The 20,515-nt window shown below is 42.1% G+C and overlaps 1 protein-coding gene across 1 annotated transcript; it reads right to left on the bottom strand.

Annotated features, from left to right (window-relative positions):
* Positions 1–314: 314 nt before the first annotated feature.
* CUNH12orf75 (chromosome unknown C12orf75 homolog) lies at positions 315–20,295 on the bottom strand. Its single transcript, XM_061371848.1, has 6 exons — positions 19,952–20,295; positions 12,865–12,889; positions 6,566–6,601; positions 5,442–5,521; positions 4,596–4,636; positions 315–2,253 (listed from the first exon to the last, which is right to left on the bottom strand). Exons 1-5 carry the CDS (start codon positions 20,214–20,216, stop codon positions 4,632–4,634), a joined length of 411 nt encoding a protein of 136 aa, XP_061227832.1. The 5' UTR covers positions 20,217–20,295; the 3' UTR covers positions 315–2,253; positions 4,596–4,631.
* Between the last annotated feature and the right edge of the window lie 220 nt (positions 20,296–20,515).

Here is a 20,515-nt window from a genome sequence, read left to right on the forward strand (position 1 = left end):
ACCACCATACCTCCCACACATTCAGAGGATGAGTCATTAAGAGGCCAATTCTGCAAAGTGCTCCACACTTCTCTGCAGCTCTGCACAGGAAAAATGAAGCAGCAACGTAAACCAAGAAAAAGTACCCTTTGCAACTGTCCCACCACCAACTGGTAGGAGCTTCCTTTCTTTCTTTCCTCAGCCCACACATGAGGGTTCAGATGTCAGCAGCAGAACAAGTGATGTTCAAATTTAGGCCTGTCCACATTTTTGATTATTCTTCCCAGCAACTGAAGGATACAAGGGGACAAATAACTCGAAAGATTACTGGCATCTTGTTGTTGGCTCTTTGTTTTGTTGTTGGCTAGCTGAACTGTGATGTATCCTAGGTGGTTTCTCTGCTTTGGGAAAGGCAATCGTGATCAGGTCAGGCATGGACCTAATTGCTTTGTAATAAATAAACTTACGCTGTGCAAACCATTTTGACCAGACATAGAACATGTGATGTGGAAGCTATACTGTTATGCTAAGGTAAACAGGTGGGAAGCAAACCTCCATGTTTATTACTCAGCACTATTTGAGTTCTCATCAGCTTGCCCTGCAAGAACAAGACTCAACAGATGTAATCAACAGAAATTAATTCACACAGAGACATTTTAACAACACCCCTTAATCTTCAATCTGATTTCATCTTGGTTCACTTCTGAAGGGGTCAAGAAAGAGATGCATATTTGTCTTCAGGAGCTGGAAGCCTGAAAGAGCTAATAACCCAAGCATCATATTTCTAGAGAAGAGCAGTAAATGTCACAAATACTTAAAAGAGGACAAGCAAGAAATATTTTTAAATACTTCTTTTTACAGGCCTCACACCAAACAAACTACCTCTTAGTTGAGCTGCAAGTTACTGGAAACCATAGTCAATGGTTGTTCATTGGTCTTAACAGATGTCAGTTAAATGGGCAGGAATTTCACAGTTCACGGTGTTTCACTTCTTCATGTCCAGTTTTTCTGTTTTGCTTTTTTCCTTTAAATTTAAAAGTGTTTATTAATCTACAGTAATGAATTAATGTAGTGTGGATTGGCTTTTTTTTGTTTATTTGTTAGTTTAAAGTGTATGGCATAGTATGTCCTGTTAACAAAAGTTTGACTAAAGAATTATGGAAAAGGCTTTAATAATTTATATACTTGTTCAGCCGTATGGAAATGTACAATCTGATTTTTGTTCTGTGGGAAGCCAACAGTTGCTATAAACTTGACGAATTTTGAAACCTTACGTACATTATTAAATACAACAATTTGCTAAAGTAATACTAACACTCATTCTGTTACAATTTGTCATACTTGAGATGCTTAGAGATGAGTCAGGGATACAAAACTCTAATAGTGATCAAAATTCCTCTACAGTTGAGGAGGATGCAGCACTGGAGTTTAGTGCTGCTATCTCTAAAAATACAATCACTACATCCTTATGTGAGGAAATGTCATTAAAATATTACACAGAACAAAAGACATAACATAATAGCTTGGTTCATTAGTATTTTTTTCCATGTAATGCTTTATAAAAGACACAAAGTGAAAAAAAAACCACACAAACCCAGACATGTATATATTATGATGAAGTACATTGTTCTTATTTAAATAAATTTCCTTAAGGAATATCTTCTTAAGATGTGAAAATTAACCACTAGTATTTGTCTCACTGTATAAAAGTGACAGTAGTAATTATAAAGAACCTCATGGTCCTATGATTATTTTCTCCTTAAGTTTTCACAGCAAAAATATTAAAATTTGCAATATTACCAAAAAGATGCAAACCTGTCAAATATATTACTCTGAAGTAAATTAACAATTAATTTAATAGCTCTTATGGTAGGTTCCTATAAGTGGACAGTAGTAATGGTTTTCTATATAAAATCTATCAAAAATTGTTGGAGAAAATATACGAAGCGTAGCTGATAGCTGATGCAATCTGCAATATGGCCACAGAGAAGTAAGTTGCAGATCATCAAAGTTAGCTCTTGTGCAGAAACATCCACCACGAGTTCACTAACTTCATTTTCCACTGGAGAAGAGCAGGATGTTTCCATAATGCAACCATCATAGGAAACTGATTCAACGCTGTACTTTAAGCTTTACCCGTAGTTGGAACTTGCAAGAGTTTAGGTTTTTTGGTGCTGTGGTCTCTCTTGCTCTCCAGAAGGCTACGTAAATATAAAAATCTTCACCACAAAGACAGCTCTCCTTAAAGCACTGGCAACTTGTCTTAGTAGAAGACTGCTCAAAACAAAAGAAAGGGACAAATTTAGATAGTCTGGTAAAACCACATTGGTAAAGCAATACAGTAACACTACACAAAACAGAGAACTAGGTTGTCATTTAGAGGCTGAGATATTTGTAGCCTATGACTTGCAGACACACATGCACATAAACTTGTGGAGCTCAGAGGACCCTTTGCAGATCTAAAGGTGTACATCTGTGTAAGTCTTTTTAAGCTTGAGCCAGTAGCCAAGCTCTTGCACCAGTGAAGGCAAAGTGCACTTGCAACTATGCTGAATAGCAAAAAATATCGAGTGATTCTACCCAACCTCAGGCATTTAGCTAAAGCACCTAGACAAGGACCTAATTAAGCTAGGCTCTGTACATCAGCTACTGATGGAAAGCTGCAGCTTCAAGAAGGTGCTTCACTGTTGGCCAGGTAAAGGGTGATGGTGTTCCTAGCTCACATATCTCAGCCAGGTTACTGAAATCAGGGGTGACGACCAGCTGATGGTCTCCCTGTAGAAGAGTCCTCCTAGCAAAGTCCACAGAGCTTTAACCACTCACATTATTAAAGATAATCAATATATGGGTGTTCTGCTCTAGTAGGCCTGTTTCCAGCACTAGGACCAGCCAGAACTGTTTCTGGCTCTTTACCTAAACTACAATCATAGAATCATAGAACAGTTAGGGTTGGAAAAGACCTTATGATCATCTAGTTCCAACCCCCTTGCCATCAGCAGGGACACCTCACACTAAACCATGTCACCCAAGGCTCTGTCCAACCTGGCCTTGAACACCATCAGGGATGGAGCATTCACCGCTTCCCTGGGCAACCCATTCCAGTGCCTCACCACCCTAACAGTAAAGAATTTCCTCCTTATATCAAATCTAAACTTCCCCTGTTTAAGTTTGAACTCGTTACCCCTTGTCCTATCATTACAGTCCCTAATGAACAGTCCCTCCCCAGCATCCCTACAGGCCCCCTTCAGATACTGGAAGGCTGCTATGAGGTCTCCATGCAGCCTTCTCTTCTCCAGGCTGAACAGCCCCAGCCTTCTCAGCCTGTCTTCGTACCAGAGGTGCACCAGCCCCCTGATCATTCTCGTGGTGCTCCTCTGGACTTGTTCCAACAGTTCCATGTCCTTTTTATGTTGAGGACACCAGAACTGCACACAGTACTCCAAGTGAGGTCTCACAAGAGCAGAATAAAGGGGCAGGATCACCTCCTTCAACCTGCTGGTCACACTCCTTTTGATGCAGTCCAGGATACGGTTGGCTTTCTGGGCTGCAGGCGCACACTGAAGCCGGCTCATGTTCATTTTCTCATCGACCAGCACCCCCAAGTCCTTCTCTGCAGGGCTGCTCTCTTCTCTGCCCAGCCTGTAGCTGTGTCTGGGATTGCTCCGACCCAGGTGTAGGACCTTACACTTGGCATGGTTAAACTTCATGAGCAAGCATGTCAAGGTCCCTCTGGATGGCATTCCTTCCCTCCAGCGTATCAACCAAACCACACAGCTTGGTGTCATCAGCAAACTCACTGAGGGCACACTCAATCCCACTGTCCATGCCCCCAACAAATTAGGAAAGCATTCTGCTTTCTATGGAAATTGTTGGCAGTTCTGTAATTTCTCTCTCCCCACTGGCTGGGCATCAGAACAGTTCCCTTTTGAAATTTGTCAGTGTTTATTTATTTAGTTCAAATTCTGAATGGAAACTTGTTTCATTTTTCTTCAGACACCAACTTTTAAACAACTTTTTTTTTTTTAGTCAATTAGTTGACACTTAAGTCAGGAATAGAGCCTGTAAATTTACACTGCCTTATTCTGGCCAGTGCAAGCCAGGAGAACAAAGCCCCACAGATTCTCCCATAGCAAGAGGAAAGCTCTGGTAAATTAGTTAGCGGATGCCTCCCTCTGGTCCTTAAGGTCCTCCACAAAATGGAGATGTTCTCTAACTGTAAGCTACTCATTCTTGGGAAAAGCTTTGTGTCTACAGATGCTGGTCTATGCACTGCTGATGCACCTCACCTTTCATGGGAGGTCATAGTGCTGCTGCAGGATTAGCTGTGGCATGGTTGAATACAAGGACATTTGATTTTCACTCATTCCCAAACAGAGTAATACAGAGTTCCCTCGCTTCTTACTTCTCGGCAACAAGGCGACTTTACCTGCTTTCCAGTTTATGTCTGTACAACTGAGAACTGGCCCCTGATCCAGCCTTTAGAAGAGCTACGCTGTAGCTGGAGATGTAACTGGATGATTCTAAACCATCTAAGAGCAGCACAGTGAGCACTGCCACCTTATTTCCATTCAACAAATGCATGCCAAGCACATAACATTAATGAAGATATACTGTACCTCCGGCTGTCTGCATCTTGATGTGTTTATTTCCTTTTAATCTTAATTAAAATACAAAAGATAAAGGTGGTTAAAACATTGTAATATATCACTAATTTAGAGCACCATTTCAAAGAAACCCATGCAACAAAGGTACTACTGCTCCAAAAGCACAAAAATACATTTTGGTGTATACTATTATTGCTCTTCATTTTTTTGTTTTGCAGCAAATTCTGGAAGCACCACACAGGAACTCATCTCTGTGCTGTATGCATCTGACAACAGCATTTTGCTGTATTAAATCTAAACAATATTACATGACTTCATAATTATACATTTATGACTTGTGTTATTAAGTACCTATAATCCTGATGATTTTTTTGCACTGTTTGAAAATCTCACATGGAAAAGAAACAGTTTCCACTGGGTTTCTTATATGAACAGAAATAAATCTGAAAGCAAGCACTTACTAACTGTTATTACTGGAATTCACCACAATGCAAGTAAACACCTTCAAAACTAAAAATAGCATGATGGCTCTGCAAGTGCATCTAGCACAGCCTCTTAGTCCTAACAGGATTTTGTTTTCTTTGAATTCACAAAGCACTCAGAGCATGGAGAAGCTGTTCAGAAGACAATGTACCACATTGTCAGCATCTGTTCTAGGGTCCTTCTGCAAAAGTGTGTTAGATTTTAAATAAACGGGCACAATCACTTTAACAGTTATAAATAGCCCCGCTGCCTAAAGAGGCTCCAAGGCTAGCCAGTCTGTCTGAAATAATAATTGATTTTTAAAGGAAATGCATCCTACTCAATTAAAATTAAACTGAAAAAGCTGGAGAAATGCAATACACATCCTTCCAATACCTTTCGATGCAGCTTTCGTCTGACTGGAAACCATGGCAGCCGCATCCGATGGCAGGCCAACATACACACCACCGTAGTTCCTGATTTAAGGAAACATAGAGACATCAGAGCTTAATTGTACAATGTCAGCATCCCACAGCAGCATTACAAAGACCATGGACAGACAGAGAGGGCACCGCTGCACAAGTATCCACAGAGGAACCCTCCTTTGCCATCACTATGGGGAAAGTGCCACTAAGGTCCATGTGCTTGCTAATATGGCGCCAGGCAAAACAACCTGGAGGTTAGATGTTACTCTTAAGGGAGGACCAAAGCCTGTGAAAGGAGCTATTTTTCACCCGATTTCTTAATAGTTTTCATTAAATCCCATTAAAGCTATCTTGTGACAATAAACCCCACCTGCCCAGCTTCTTCTGGGCACCGAATATATCCAACTGATGAGAGCCAATCTGGTAACAATGTTTGACACCGCAACCACTGAAGCACCTCACTTCAAACAATGCACACCAGTTAAGTAGCTTTGACTTCTCCTCATTAATGAATAGGACTTGCATCCCCATGTTTAAGGCCCTTCAGGGCCTTGCAGAACATGCTTTCTGGCTCCGAGGCCTGTATGAAAAGCAGGGAGGTGAAAAACTGGGTCCTTAAAAGCCTCTGCCACGCCTGGAGTTACTTGCAGAGACTTCCACTACACTGCTTTGCCCCGTTAGGTGCCACATTATTTACACCTCCTCCAGCCCCTGCGGCTCAGAGTTGTTTGTTTGTTTCTGGTTTGTCTGATGATATACTTCCATACTTCCTTCAATTTCCAGCCCAGCAGAGATCTCCCACAAGTGCTAATGCCATCCTCTGTGCCCGGGCTGGTGTGAAGGCAGAGATCACTGGCCTTACTGAGCACATCACCTGCAACTGTGAGATAATGTGCTCTTCTTGCTGGAAAGTTCCACCCTCCCCAGCTCACTACAGGGTAGTGGCACTCATCAATACTGGGCTCTGTGTGAGATCACCTCCTCTCTCTTCTTTTTCTCTGCTTTGCTGGTGTTGGTGAGAATTAGGAGGGAAAGAAGGAGAAAGAACTCATTGCAGCCAATTGTAAATAAAGCCAGCCTCAATACAGCACCTACCTCCTTTTGTCATCATCTGATACAGATTCTTCTGCTCTGTAACATCAAAAGATATAAAGCACATTAGCAGATTGTTTCTTTCAGGTACTTCATGACCATCTGGCTACATTCAGGAACAAGGGAACAAGGGGATTATCACTGATCCCGGTTCAGTTCAGGTCATCCACCTTTCAATAAAGTACCCCCAACAGGTACAAAAAGAGTGACAATTTTCCAATCTAATGTGCAGAAGAAAGAAAAGGACTGAAACCAGGTGCAGCTTACTGTTCATGGCCCCTGCCAGGGATGCCTGAAAGTAGATTTGGCAGCTGAAACAGCTGAATTGATGCTTTTCCTAAGTGAGGGCCCACACTGCCTCACACATGACAGGAACACAAAGATTCTGCACATGATAGGAATGAGTCTGAGCTGCTCTTCCACCAAAAGAGGACTGGAAGGGACTGGGCATCCGTGCTGGCATGGGATTAATGATGAGGAAAGATAAACTTTCACAGCAACCATGCCAGAAGATATGACAGAGCCTTTCCGTAGAATGAGGTACTGCAATTCCTGAAGCCAGAGTCATTTGAAAACCAAATAACTGTTACTAATCCTTTAGAAATGGGCAATCACTGAGGTTTGACTCCCCCCTGCTACTGTTCAGGGTGGATGAACCAGAGTAGGGGGTAAAATAATCAGTGTCAATGTGAAGGCAAATGTAGCATGGAGAAGATAGAAAATTTATTCTTACTCCCAGAAGGTATAGTGCCTGTGGTGCAGTCTCTGCTCCCCCACATCAGTCTTCACATAAATCACTCACCCACCTTTGATCAAACATTTAGACTTTGAGCTCCGCTTTAGCTGGGTATGGATTGGGGCAGCAGCTGAACTTTAGCTTGGTCTGCAACCTACAGACCTAGCAATATTAACAGAGGCAAGATAACTTGATTGCTGTTAAATCCACAGACATCCTTTATTCCTTCCCTACAACTGCCCGAGCAAGGGTCCCACACTGCAGCTGCACAGGGAGCCACGAGAGATGGGTGCCTGGGGATGGCTGCAAACAGCAAAGGAAGCACCATGACAGAGGAGGGCTCTGCTGTGGAAATGCTAATGCACAGGCTGTTCACATAGATATCCTCACCTGAATGTTCCCACCGAAGAACCAACTGCTTGGACTATGGGGGCAATGCAAAGATGTTGCCCATCATGAGCTGATTCATGAATTTCTGATCTGCTCCACAGGCAATAAAACTGAGAGATAGACTTCACACAGCATTAGGGCTAAATCCATTCTGTAGCCTTGAAAGGCATTTGTGAACTATGAGCTTAAAAAATAACATATGACATTTCTTACCATAATTTATTTATTCTAAAAGATAGATGTGCCTCATGTTTAATCATAAGGGCTGTATGGTATTACTGATCCCCAAAGTCAATGGGATTTTGGCCTGAAGTGCAGAGACCTCATAGCAAGGTGCAGCCTCAAATGCAAGAAAACACCCTTTAAGCAGCAGTCCAGAATTCTCCTGGGAGGGTAGCAAATGCCTTAAAATACTGCTACATGCTAGAAATGATCTTTCCTACACTTACCAACTTTCTAAGTGACAGAACATTACCAACTATCCTTTCTGTGCCACCACAGTGAACAGGGGTACACAGGTCCTTGTGAAAGTGGAGGATTAGGGTAAATTTGAGTATGCTGCAGTTCTGCTAAATAGTATTCGAGCAGGGCATAGCATTGAGTGGGGCAAGCCTCCTCGTCTGCTGCCTTTGCCTAAGTGTTGCCACTCAAGAGAGACTCAGTATAAACTCCTTATTTTCTGGTCCTTCCTGGAGGAGCCACTGCCTTCTCAGAAGGCATTTCCCACCTCTTCTGACCCCACGTAGCCTAAGCCTCCTTTCAACCCTCATGCGTGAAGCCAGAAAAATGCAGAAGCAGTTTTCCTTGAGGACTGTGAAGCTGCTGTGTCCTAATGTGGGCCAGTTCCAGCTGAAGAAACTGGAAAACCTGTGTGTATCAGTGGGTAGAAAAAAGCCTGCATTTTTAGCAGAGAAAAATGACCACACTTTAAGAGTAGGATTTTAGGTGCCAAAAGATCACAAACAATCATTTCTGCTGAACCAACTGAATGTGTCACAGGATTGATTTTCTCATACAACTGGAAACATTTTCTATAACCCAGATTAACCATTATCCAGATAAAAGAATCCTTTAAAAGCACCGGCAACTGCATACACAGCGCAAAGCTTCTAAAAAGGAGTTGTAAGAATAATAATCAATATTGTCCAACAAGAAATTAATGTCAATGTTTTGTTAAAAAAAGACTCTACTAAGCAACAGGGCTATTTTCTTCTGTTCTAGAAATGTTTTGTAATGGGGCATCACTGGACTATTACTGTCATTCTCTCACCAAAACAAATTATCTAAGTCTATGATAAAGCAGACTAGAGGTTTTTTCAAACATTCTGCTTTTCTTCCTTTCCTCTGAATAGCTACAAATCAAAGTCCAGTTTTGCAATACCTTTTCCCTTAAATGTGCAACAGCATATATAATCCGGGATTGTACGGGCCACAGCTTTTGGGCTGGGTGATGACTGGGTGCAATCTGTTGTACTCTGGCTAGAAAAGAGGAGGTAAGCAGAGACAGGAGGAACATGGAAGCATGTGGTGGCTGGTACACACATTCCACCCCTTTCTGGGGACCCTTTCTATGCAGCATGGGATATATTTATGCACTTTGCATATTCACACACCTCTTCCCTTTACACACGGTAGCTTAAGGCCCCATTTTGGAAGGTGCTACTAATTTCACATGTTGAAATGTGCTGGTGCTGGGTGAACACAGGTGACTCCAGGGAGCAGAGCTACAACAGCAATACTCAACTGCATGGAAACAAGAATGGAAAGAAGTTCCTTTGGTTTTGGCAGTACTCCCATTGCCACATCTTCCAGACTCACAGAGGTGGTATAGAGATAAGGGAGTCCAGCACATCCCTTCTCTCTAACTCCAATATGTCTCTAGCTTCTTCTCATGTCAGGGATAAAGGAAGAATCTAGCATAAAAAATATCTTTAAATATCTCCATTTACACAGTCCTTCAGGAAGAAGAAGCTAGGATAAGCTTTTCTGCACCAGGAACAGACAGCAAAAGGAACTTGGCACTTTGATGTGTTTTGTACTAATCTGCTGCTGTGTTGCTGCATCTTCCCTCAGATGTTGCTGACATCTACTGCAGAGGAACTTGAGAGCACATTTTCAGCAGGTAGCATAGGTGGAGTCCTGTAGCCAGATTTAACAGTAAATCCATGTAACAGCATTCTGTTTTCAGGTAGAATAAATGTTTCTTTGGTAAGGATTTGTCCATCCCTACGGGCTTCCTGTCATCCTCCTAAGTCTGAAAAACGTATTTGGTTCAGCTGTCAGTTCTTACATCCATCGGTCCTATGTCCATTTGATGGTAAAAGAAGCTGCCATTTTTCACATAATATTTTAAATATCAAATGACAGGCATTCACATTAATTCATTCCATCCACATTTTTCTTACCTCGGCTTTTATGACCCTGTTCGTGCCAAGCATTATAGAGACTCTTTCTAGCTGTGCTTAGTAGTCCCATTAGAAGTGATCCACTAACCTTCACACAAGTGACAGACTACCTTGCCTCAATTTCTCAGCATTTCTTAGGAACAAGGGCCTGTCATTTGTATTTGCTGGATTTCTTCACAATATTTTGAAACGGGCTTGAACTGCTTTGTCCTTCCTTTCCTACTGTTACTAATCTTTCTCTGAACTTAGCCACATTCTGAATATCACAGGCATTGCATTTTTTTCTAGCATATACTTTAGCCCAGCATATACTTTAGCCCTCTTATATCTAAGTTTTTCCAGTTAGCAGTGATGTACTTCTCTATATTAGTGAGGCAGAGGGTGGCCAACAGATTCACCACTGATTTGAGGATTTGAGTACACAGGGAGACATCACTTTTCCAGACCATACAGCCTTCTTATGACCACACAGCCCTCAGTCTCAGAGCACTTTGTGTAGGAAGATCATATCATCATTCCTATCTAACTGATGCTTGGAAACACTCAAGGCCCAGAGGGCAAAGCAGCTTCCCTGCAGTCACCTAGGAGGGCTCAGAGCAGGATCCAGCACTCTCTCGCTCTACAGAACTGCTCACTCCAGGAGACAATGATGCCTTGGCAATGAGTCACAGTCGAGAGATGAGAAATCTCGAGTTAGAATAACCAGATGCTGTATCAAACAGTATGCTGTATGTAAGGACACACCTAATGCTTTTCTGGACCAGAACTGATAGGACTGAAATGTGACAGTCAGAAAAAGAATGGTGGCTTTCTGAAGAGAATTTTTTAATCTTTAGCTGGTAAAAGTGAAGTGGTGTGAAATAAAAGCTTGTATGGATCCATACTGTTAGTTATTATAAGTTTGCTTTGTTCATTTCCATGAAACAAAAACAGTTTTTTCTGGTATTTTACCTCTGTGATAAAAATCTGCTGTTAAATATTAGGATAATTGATTTAGGACTTTTCAGGTCATCAGTGCCGTTCCTCATTAACAGATCTATGCTTCTAATGTCTGACAAGAAGGCTCAACCATGCTATTACTCACACAGGTTGTTTGACTGGCTCCACTATACTATATATAAATGAGTAAGGGTTCCAGGATTGACCCTTTCACTTTGTGTAAGCCTGCTTTAGGAATTAGTTTTTTCTAAGTTATCCCAATACTTTTTCGAAACATGACAGATGATGTAACACTAATAAGTAAGAAGTTCTCAGCTCCTAAACCCTGGCTCTACAAATGCTTACATACACGTAAGTAGTCCTACACATGCTCATACCTTTAAGCTAAGAAACATGCCTACTAAATTCAGAGTTTAACAGTTCTTGCAGTAACTACTGAAGATCGAAGAGAGACATGTTCTAAGCCAGTCACTTAGATTATCTAAACTGAGCAGCAAAAGAAAGCCCTAATATAAATTAAAAACAGTGGGTTTGTATACAGAGAAGTACTGAGGGCATGGATGCTGCAGGCTGTATGAAGGTGAGGCTCCCTGTAAGTTTGCCTCCTGTCATGTATTTATTGACTGACACCGCAAACCCAGAAAACAGACTACATGGGTAACACAGACCTTAAGAGTATCTGTGACAACAACAGTGTTTATCTGCCAAGTGAGACCTGTCGTTAGCTCTCAGCTGTGCTCTGTAATAGCCAGGACAAGCTTGTTGTTAAGTTCTTCTCCCCACTTGTTTATCTGACTTGACAGCCCTCATTTCTACACCAGGATTCCTCTGTCTAATTACAGCAGTTATTCTAAATGAAGTAAACAGAAGAATGTTCCTATTGCATAACATGAAAATCTCTCCCAGGTCCCCCAGTCTTAAACTCTGGTGGCAAATACCAATTACACAGAATAGAAGAAGCAAGACCTCAAGAGGACCTCTTTAATGTTTCCTTTGATAGGAGAACAAATTTATGGCTGAATAAAGCTGTTCCTGTACATTTCTGCATCAGCAAATGAAAAATGGGCTGAGAAAGGCTGACCTTTTGCTGCTGCTTTTCTGAAAACCAGAAGCTGGCAAGAAGCAACAGGACCTCCTCTGGAGACATTCAAAACCCACCTGGACGCATTCCTGTGTAACCTTATCTAGGTGTTCCTGCTCCAGCAGGAGGACTGGACTAGATGATCTTTTGAGGTCCCTTCCAATCTCTAGCATACTGTGATACTGTGACAACAGAAGTTAAGACCTTCCACATTTAGACAAAAACAGGATGGGTAGGGCTGCCCTCTGCTACCCAGTGTCAAAGATAAGGGAGAGAAAGAGGAGCCAACAGATAGTATCTTCAATGCAGAGAATATCTAGAGAAGATGAGTGCTTTGAAAAGGAAGTCTGGATAAGTTAATGGGTCTCCTGCAAAGAGGGGAAATTTGCCTCAATGACTCCTTAAATCTCCCACAGGCCTTGTAAATTTATGTGGTCTCTTCATACAATGACACAGCCTTTGGAAAAAGGTATACTGGTATGTGACAGGGAAGAGTAGTCTGAAGACAATTCTCACAACAGCAGAAAAAGACATTTCTGCTGGAGAAATAATACGGGAAGGAATCTGTAGAAAAATAAACAAGACATGAAGTTGTTTTGTGGAGATGGAAGCTGTCACTAAAGACAATAAACATCTGGTGGTGCTGATTATATGTTAGGAGCCAGATGAATCATGTATGACTAGTATAAGGCTTGTAGGACTGAAGCTAAGTCCAGGTTTACATATTTGAAAGAGCAGAGTAAGTACTTACACATCTTTAGTGGTCCCCGTGGCACCTAGAATGAAAAGAAAAAAGTGTATGTTTACAAGACAATAGACAATAATCCTCTAAACCAATCAATAGTGCAGTAAGCATTTTTCTGCCTTTTTGTCCTAAATGATGCAGAAATAGCAACAGGAATTTTCTGTTGTCAGAAAACAGGTTTCTCATGATTGTCTAGTTTATCCTTAATGACTATGTATATCATCCCTTAAGTGTATCATGCTCAGGTCTGGATCAGATTCTCAGAGGGTGAAAATGATGCTGCTGTGGACCAGTGCTCAGTCACTCAGGATAAGAGCAACATAAGATAAAATTCATCTTTCTGAATTTTATACACTTCACATTGCTCAGTCTCCTGATGGTATTGTCTGCTACAAAGTCATCACAACTAACCAAGCAGTTATTCCTGAATGCGTGCTTACTTTGCTGGTTGATTCAGCTGTAGACTTGGCACTACATGTGTAAACTGATGCTCCATTCTTACTGCCAGATAAACAAAGTTTCATAAAACAACTAGACAGAACTAATATAAACACTGGGACACGATCCATCCAAAGCCCCAAACCTCTAAAGGGATCACCCAACCCTTAATTCATCTTGCAATTTAACCAAAAAGCAAAAAGACAACAGCTACCACTGAGCTGCCTGATCTGCGACTGATTTTTGGGTTTTGGTGACTCAGATACTTCTTGCTGGGAGAGGAACATTCACTCAAGTACAAACTCTTTCCTGTTCCTCCCAAGTTATTAATGACATATTGCTATTGCTAGTATATCATTCAGCTGAGTAACCAGCAAATTACCCCCGATATTAATTACAGAAGGTAGACATTATAGAACAGTTCACATCTCCTTTTCCTCACCCTCTCAGTACTTAGGTGGAAGAAGTTATCCAAGCTCACTCTGAAGAAACTACAGTTGTCATTCCAAAAGATTTTAGGGGTTTGGAAGAATGTTGGGGTTTTTCAGCTATGGCACTTCATTTCCTGAAAACTTTATTTTTGCTGGTGAGAAATATCCATAAATATCTTTTGTCTCTCTCTGATGTGCAAGAATATGCCTTCTGCATCATTATTTTAATGCAGAGAGGAAGAAACAGCCCTGCAAGGCCTTCAAGCACTGAATGGATGGCTTGGTTGGCAGAAAACGTCTCCCTTTACAGCTAACTCTAGAACATAATATCACTCCCAATTCCTATGACTTGACCATACCTCCTTTTCCCAGCAACAGTGCAGAGTAGACTTGCAGAAGACATTTCTTTTGTTAGTATTGTTTCAAGAGTCAGCAAAATCTCAGTACAGCCGTAAGTATGAGCAGAAACCCTCAATTAAGCTGGAGGGAGTACCTCTATGCACAATAAGCTCAGGTTCTTGCTTTAAAACTTTATTCTGTCAGGAAGCTTTCAAAAACATTTTTGCTTTACAGGCACATCTAGATAGTACTACATACAAACCCTCCGAATTAATTGTGCGCAGGTGGAAGATCGGTATTGCAGTGCTGCATGCAAGCTCAACCTCAGATGGTGTAGGGAGGTATTTTCTGCTAGCAGGGCTAGTTCATCCAGAGTCAGCTCAGCTATGTACCTCCAGAGCATCACCCTGCACATCTAGACAGAGCCTAGGCATCAGCAACACCTCAGACAAGCCTAGATCCATGGCTGCAGCTAGCAGGATTTCTTATTTTTTCCCAGAAGAGACTTCCTGTGCTGAATAATAGAGCAACAACTTTCTCATTTTTCTCAATCTAAACTCACTGCAAACAAACTCAGTTTCTTCAAAAAGAGTCATGGTCCTTTGTGGAGCCTTTACCAAGCCTCTTCCAAGTCTGAGCTGAGGTCTCAGCACTTTGGATCCTCATTTGCAAAACTAATACTTTTCCTGCAGGAAGTATACCAAAAGTAAGAAGTGTTAACACACATAATGAAACTTCAGCTGAGCTAGAACTGTGTACCTACAGTACTGCTACATTTCCCAGTGGAGATGCTCAAGTTCTAATCAGTGCCGTGCCCACTTGCAACACCATACTGGTCTTCAATACATTATGGTACCTGTACATTTGCACTCTGGGGACAGCAGCTGTCGCTCAGATCCACCAAACTGGGCTTTGTATAGAGCTATGAACCTGCATTTGAGAACAGAGACGTGCCACTAGCATTCAGACCTGGCAGCACTTGCTTCCTTTGAATAATAAAGAGGGTACCACTGTTGAAAAATCACTGCAGCATTTTGAAATGCACCTCAAACAAAAAAATTGAGAACTAAGTATAATGAAAACAAATTCACCTTTTAAGGGATAACTTTTACTATTAATAATAGTTAAAAATATACAATAAAAAATAGTTTGTTATCTATTGTTTTTATAAACAAAAAGAACCAGGTTGTCCTCACTTCCAGCAGTGGGATTCCATTGATTTCAGTGATGTTACTTCCGATTTTCACTAGCAAAAGTGAAGCAACAGTTTGGTCCAAATTCACCTGGTACCACAACAGTACCTGAATATGTACCTGAAAGTATTTTCAGTTCACAAAGTAGTTTTCTTTCCGGAAGAGTTCTGAGCTTGCAAATGAACACCAGTTAGGTGGCCCATGAAGTATCTCTGTTCAAAAACTCATAAGGTTTTCTTAACATTAGGGAGACTGAACACTCCTTATAGATAGATTTTATTTCACAAGGAACTCAGCAACATCTCAGTTTGTACAGACATGTTTGTTTTTGAAGTCCAATACACTCACTCTCACCCATTACTTCACTGACATATTTCTCTAACTCTTCCATGTTTAGTGATCAACACATTATTTTACAGCCACTCAAGTTCGTCCTGCCAGAAGTTCAGCCAAAGAATCTTATTTACTACTGACTCACAAGCAGTGCATAGCTGTTCCACAGCAGCAAGGCTTAGTGCTTTCATAGCCATGATGTTTTAGATAGATGACTTGTGAAAAGCCTCACGTATTTCCCACTATATCAGCTTGGCCTAAAAAATAGCCACACTTGACCCTACAAACCTTGTCTTGACAGGCTCATGTTGATTTGGTTTTCCAAAACCTGCCTAACCTCAGCAACAGATTGAGGGGTAGCCAAGAAGCTACGTCCACAAAAAAATGGGCAGTGGTGAATTGTCCTCAATAACCTCTCTGCTCACACCATCTATGTAGTAGGAACATGAGCATTTTAGAGCTGCAGGAGGAGAAGGAATAGTACAGCCTGCAGAATAAACAAGGCCCATTTAGCCATATATTGCTCTGAGCTCAAGTAAATACATAAAAACATTCTGTCTAAAGGAGTGGAGCTGTGATCCCTCAAAAATCCCCATAGCATTTAAACAGCTACAAATGAAGAAGGATGAGAACATATCCCAAAGCATCTTCCACTCGGTGAGAGGGGGATTTGCACTTTCAAAACAACAGCAGCTTGTTACTGGTGACCCTCCAGGATTTCAGTAAATGCAGGACAAATACAAAAGATGGTTGGAAGAAATTGTTGGCCACAGATGATATTCCTCTGTGCTGAGAAACACAACATAACATGGAAGACAAAAACTTCAGAAAAACATAAAAAGGATGAGAGGCAATAATCTACATGCATAATAACATGGATGCAAAAAATGCCAGTATCTGACCTTAGAGCAGATTATGAAATATTTTCCCATTAAATTTTAATGGACAATTTCCTACAACATTTTCTTGCAAATACTTCAAATTACAAAAAGCAAATAAACTGCTCAAAATTACACATACGTGCATGCAACAGTTATGATTGAGTTTTCTATTGTGGGCTCCTTTCTGATTTGCTCCAAAAGACAGCAATATGGAACCAAGTACTACCATCAATGAAGGACAGAATGATATTGATTTACTTCAAATGGATTACTTCTTCAATTGATGAGGTGGCAGTCCTGTACATATATTTGACCTGACCAACAATAAATACTAAAAATTAGTTGGATTTTAAATAGAATGTCAGGATGGTTTCCTGGCCATTCCACCAAACTTAATGATCTGTTTAAACTTTGTGTAAAAGTTCTCCTTTATCATAATTTGGCTGTATTTGAAGCTTTCTGCAGACTAACAGCTCCCCTGCATACTCAACTACACTGCCAGCCTTCACTGAGTACCATAACTTAAGGTGCTGTCATTGCTACTACAATTCATGTAGAAAGGAGAAGGCAGTTAAAAACTGATAGTGAAGCAGCACTTGCATGGAGGGCAATACCTTAACTCAAAAAAAAAAAGAGTATATTAATTTTTAAGGACATATTTTTAAAAGACCAAAAAAGAAGAGCTATTTTGGAGCTTCTAAAACACCAGGAAATAAAATGAAAGAGGGATATGTAAAGCAAGGCTAAAAAAAAAAAAAGAGGAAAACAGCAATTTCTTGATGAAAATCCCTATGGGTAATGGGAAATTTTTTAAGTATAATCTACATCTAACACATAAAATAGGTGATTTAAGAAGGATGCATATACAGGGAACCATAGAATCACGGAATGGCTTGAGTTGGGAAGGAGCTTGAGATCATTTAGTTCCAATCCCCCTGCCATGGGCAAGGACTCCTCACACTAGATCAGGTTGCTCCAAGCCCCATCCAACCTAGCCTTGAACACTTCAAGGGATGGGGCAGGAAGTTTACTTGGATAACAGAAGTTGCCATTTCTCAACTGAGGAAGCTTTTGCCAGTGTCTGATGTTCTGGAAGGAAGATTGAAACACTGTGATTTATGTTGGTGTTCTGGAGTACCACACCACAGACAGAAACGTTATTCTAGATTATGCCTATTAGTTTATATCTCGCAGACCATAGGGCTGATAGCTCCTCTGATGTCATTCTAGCCATGCAACAAAAGATAATATCATTAGCTGAACTATCATTACATATATGTCTGCTTAGCAAAAAGCAAGTTAGGCTACAATAGAAATTTCACTGGAGTAAGAAAATGGGGACTAGAGTAACACATTTAATGTCTTCTGTGAAGTATCATACAATATTATCCTTAGTCATATGACAGAGTGTTACAGGTTAATTATATGTTACGTACCTTTAGTTTTGACATTACTGACTGTAGAACAGTCATAACTTTAGCGCTAAAGATCTAGTCATACTGTGCAAACCACACACTTAATTTGTATTTACACAGTATTCATGTATTTTGGTAAAATACTGAGTTGCGCTTTCCTTAAAAGCTCTAGGATTCTGATTAAAAATGGTACCTCTTCTTGCCCTGTATAAAACAACTTTATTTTTGTCAGACACACTTTTTAAGGAATGCTAAATGGAAAAAATAAATAGTAGGTATCTGACTTCTTACTTTTATTACCAGTTGTTTGTTATTTTAAGATGATAGACTGCATAGAGTTATTCCTGTCCGACAGCAGTGAAAGTGAGAAGAAAACCGGACCTTTCAAAGCTGTATTTGCTTTGGAAAGGTCTATCAGTACAATAATACTAATTACGTGTTTTTCATGAAGCTGTTTTTCACCTGCACTAAGCCACTGAAGATCTGTTGGCTATTTCTAAAGAGCGTGCAAAAGGTTGCCACAAAACGCACACTGAAATATTTTATGAGAAACAGTACACGAAAGCTGAACTACCAAAGGGGTCATACCTTCAGTGAAAACATTTTATGAACCTGCAAGGCAAAACCTGTTGAAGATAACTGTTTTTAATGCAACCATTGACACATTTAAACAAACACCTTTAGTTCAAAATAATTCACTAAATAATAACTGCTGCCAGAGTTAAGCCTAACTGACATTTACACATTTGTGGCCTGTTACAAGCTCCACAGGGTGGCCAGACCTACATTAACCAAGAAGCTACCACAAAGGGACTAATAATGAACTCAGAATTTTCCTCTGAACTTCTCTGATGCTAGCTCTGGTGCTTTTACCCAGCAAATAGAAATAAGATGAGAACAAGCAGCATCCCAGCAGCATGAAGCTGGTCATAAACACTGGTCAAATACTGAAACAACTTCCAGTCACAGCAAGACAGGAATCAACCAACAGGAGAGAATTACAGTCTGCAAACTTGACAGCTCTAATAAGAGTGCTGGAAGTACAAGCAAATTCATACAGTGCATTCTTTATGGATGAGAGAGGCCTCTGATTATTCACACACATGATTATTCACACTCAAAGATATGTCCAGTTCTTCAACGCAGGACTAGCACCAGCCGAGGCACCACTGAAGCTCTGGATAAAGTAAGTCAAAATAGTAAGAGATGGAGACCAACTGGTCCAGCCACTCTTTTGCTGGCAATTTATGAGGTTCTGAAGCTAACAAGTTCATCTGAAAGACTGAATACAGGTACTGAAACAGGTGATAATGTTTGCCGAGTGCAGTTAGGATGAAAAATGATTGAGAAATGTTCATATTTACAAGCACACGGTGAAGGTCCACTTATCTATTTCCACGTATTTTCCATTTTTTGCAAGGGCTAGGGAGGAGGAGAGCACAACAGCACCATCTTCCCAGATCTTATCTCTTTTGAAAATAACAATGAACAAATAAGGGAGCCAGATGGACACACCAGCTAGTGGTACACATCAGCACGCAGGAAGCCTCAACCATGGAATATCCTTCAACTTCTCCAGCAAGCAGAGGAGAAGAAGTGAAACAAATTCATTTCAGAAGTGGCATTCGTGGCCTTATACGGAAGCAAAGAGGATGGAACGTACATCCCCCGCAGGATCCTTATGTCCAGCTCCTGGCCTGGGCTGGCTGTGCCCAGGACAGCTATTGTTGGAGGCAGCGATCATAACAGTGATCCTAAAGACAACCCGGGCACCTCAGTGCCAGGCAGCCTCAGTGCTGCCCAGCGGGCCACATCACCCTCTATCCCTCGGGCAAGTGCATCAGCCTCGGGAAAGAAAGATGCTCGGGGAAGGGTCGCGGGCAGCGACCCCCGCGGCTCGGACGGGCATCCCCCAGACCGGCGGAGGGGGAGGCAGCCCCACCGGGGATCGTGAGTGTAGGGGTGCCCGGGGTTTCCTCACGCCACCGCTCACCCAGCCCAGCCCAGCCCGGCCCCGCACTGCCCGCACCGCACCGCACCGCACGGTACCGCCGCCGCCCTACCTCGCCCGCCCGCGCCGCCGGCCGTGGAGTTGCCGCAGCCCATGGGCGCTGCCCTGCCCGGCGCTGCGCCCGGCTGCGCGGAGCGGTACGGCACGGAGCGGCGACGGGAGGCAGCCGGCGGCGGGCGGAGCCGGGTGGGAGATAAAGCCGCGGGGACCCCTCCTCCTCTTCCTCCTCCTCCTCCTCGTCTTCTCCCCACCCATCGCCGGAGAAACCGGCGGCCCCGAGCGCCGCCGCCCGGCCCCGCACTGCACCCCGCGTCCATCCCCGAGGAAAGTCGCCCCCCGCCTCCTCCGCTTTCCTGAGGCTGGAGCTGCTAAGCCGGCGGTAAGGCTCGACACAGGGATAACCCTGCCGGACCCCGAAGGATCCCCACAAGGATGCTCGGAGAGTCCACTTCCAGTGGAGGTGCTCCTTGCTGCTTCAGGACACCCGTCGTTCCCCGCGGGGGAAACCGGTGGAACCCCAGGTGCAGGCTGCAAGCCTACAACTGCTACTATCAGTAACATCCAGTTCACCATCTTAAGCAAGTATTTATTGGTCACTTTCAGTATTTCTCTTCTT

The sequence above is a fragment of the Neopsephotus bourkii genome, unplaced genomic scaffold (assembly GCF_033783945.1).
Source record: "Neopsephotus bourkii isolate Nb327-2 ecotype Australia unplaced genomic scaffold, CSIRO-AGI_Nbou_v1 NB_1589, whole genome shotgun sequence".
NCBI lineage: Eukaryota > Metazoa > Chordata > Aves > Psittaciformes > Psittacidae > Neopsephotus > Neopsephotus bourkii.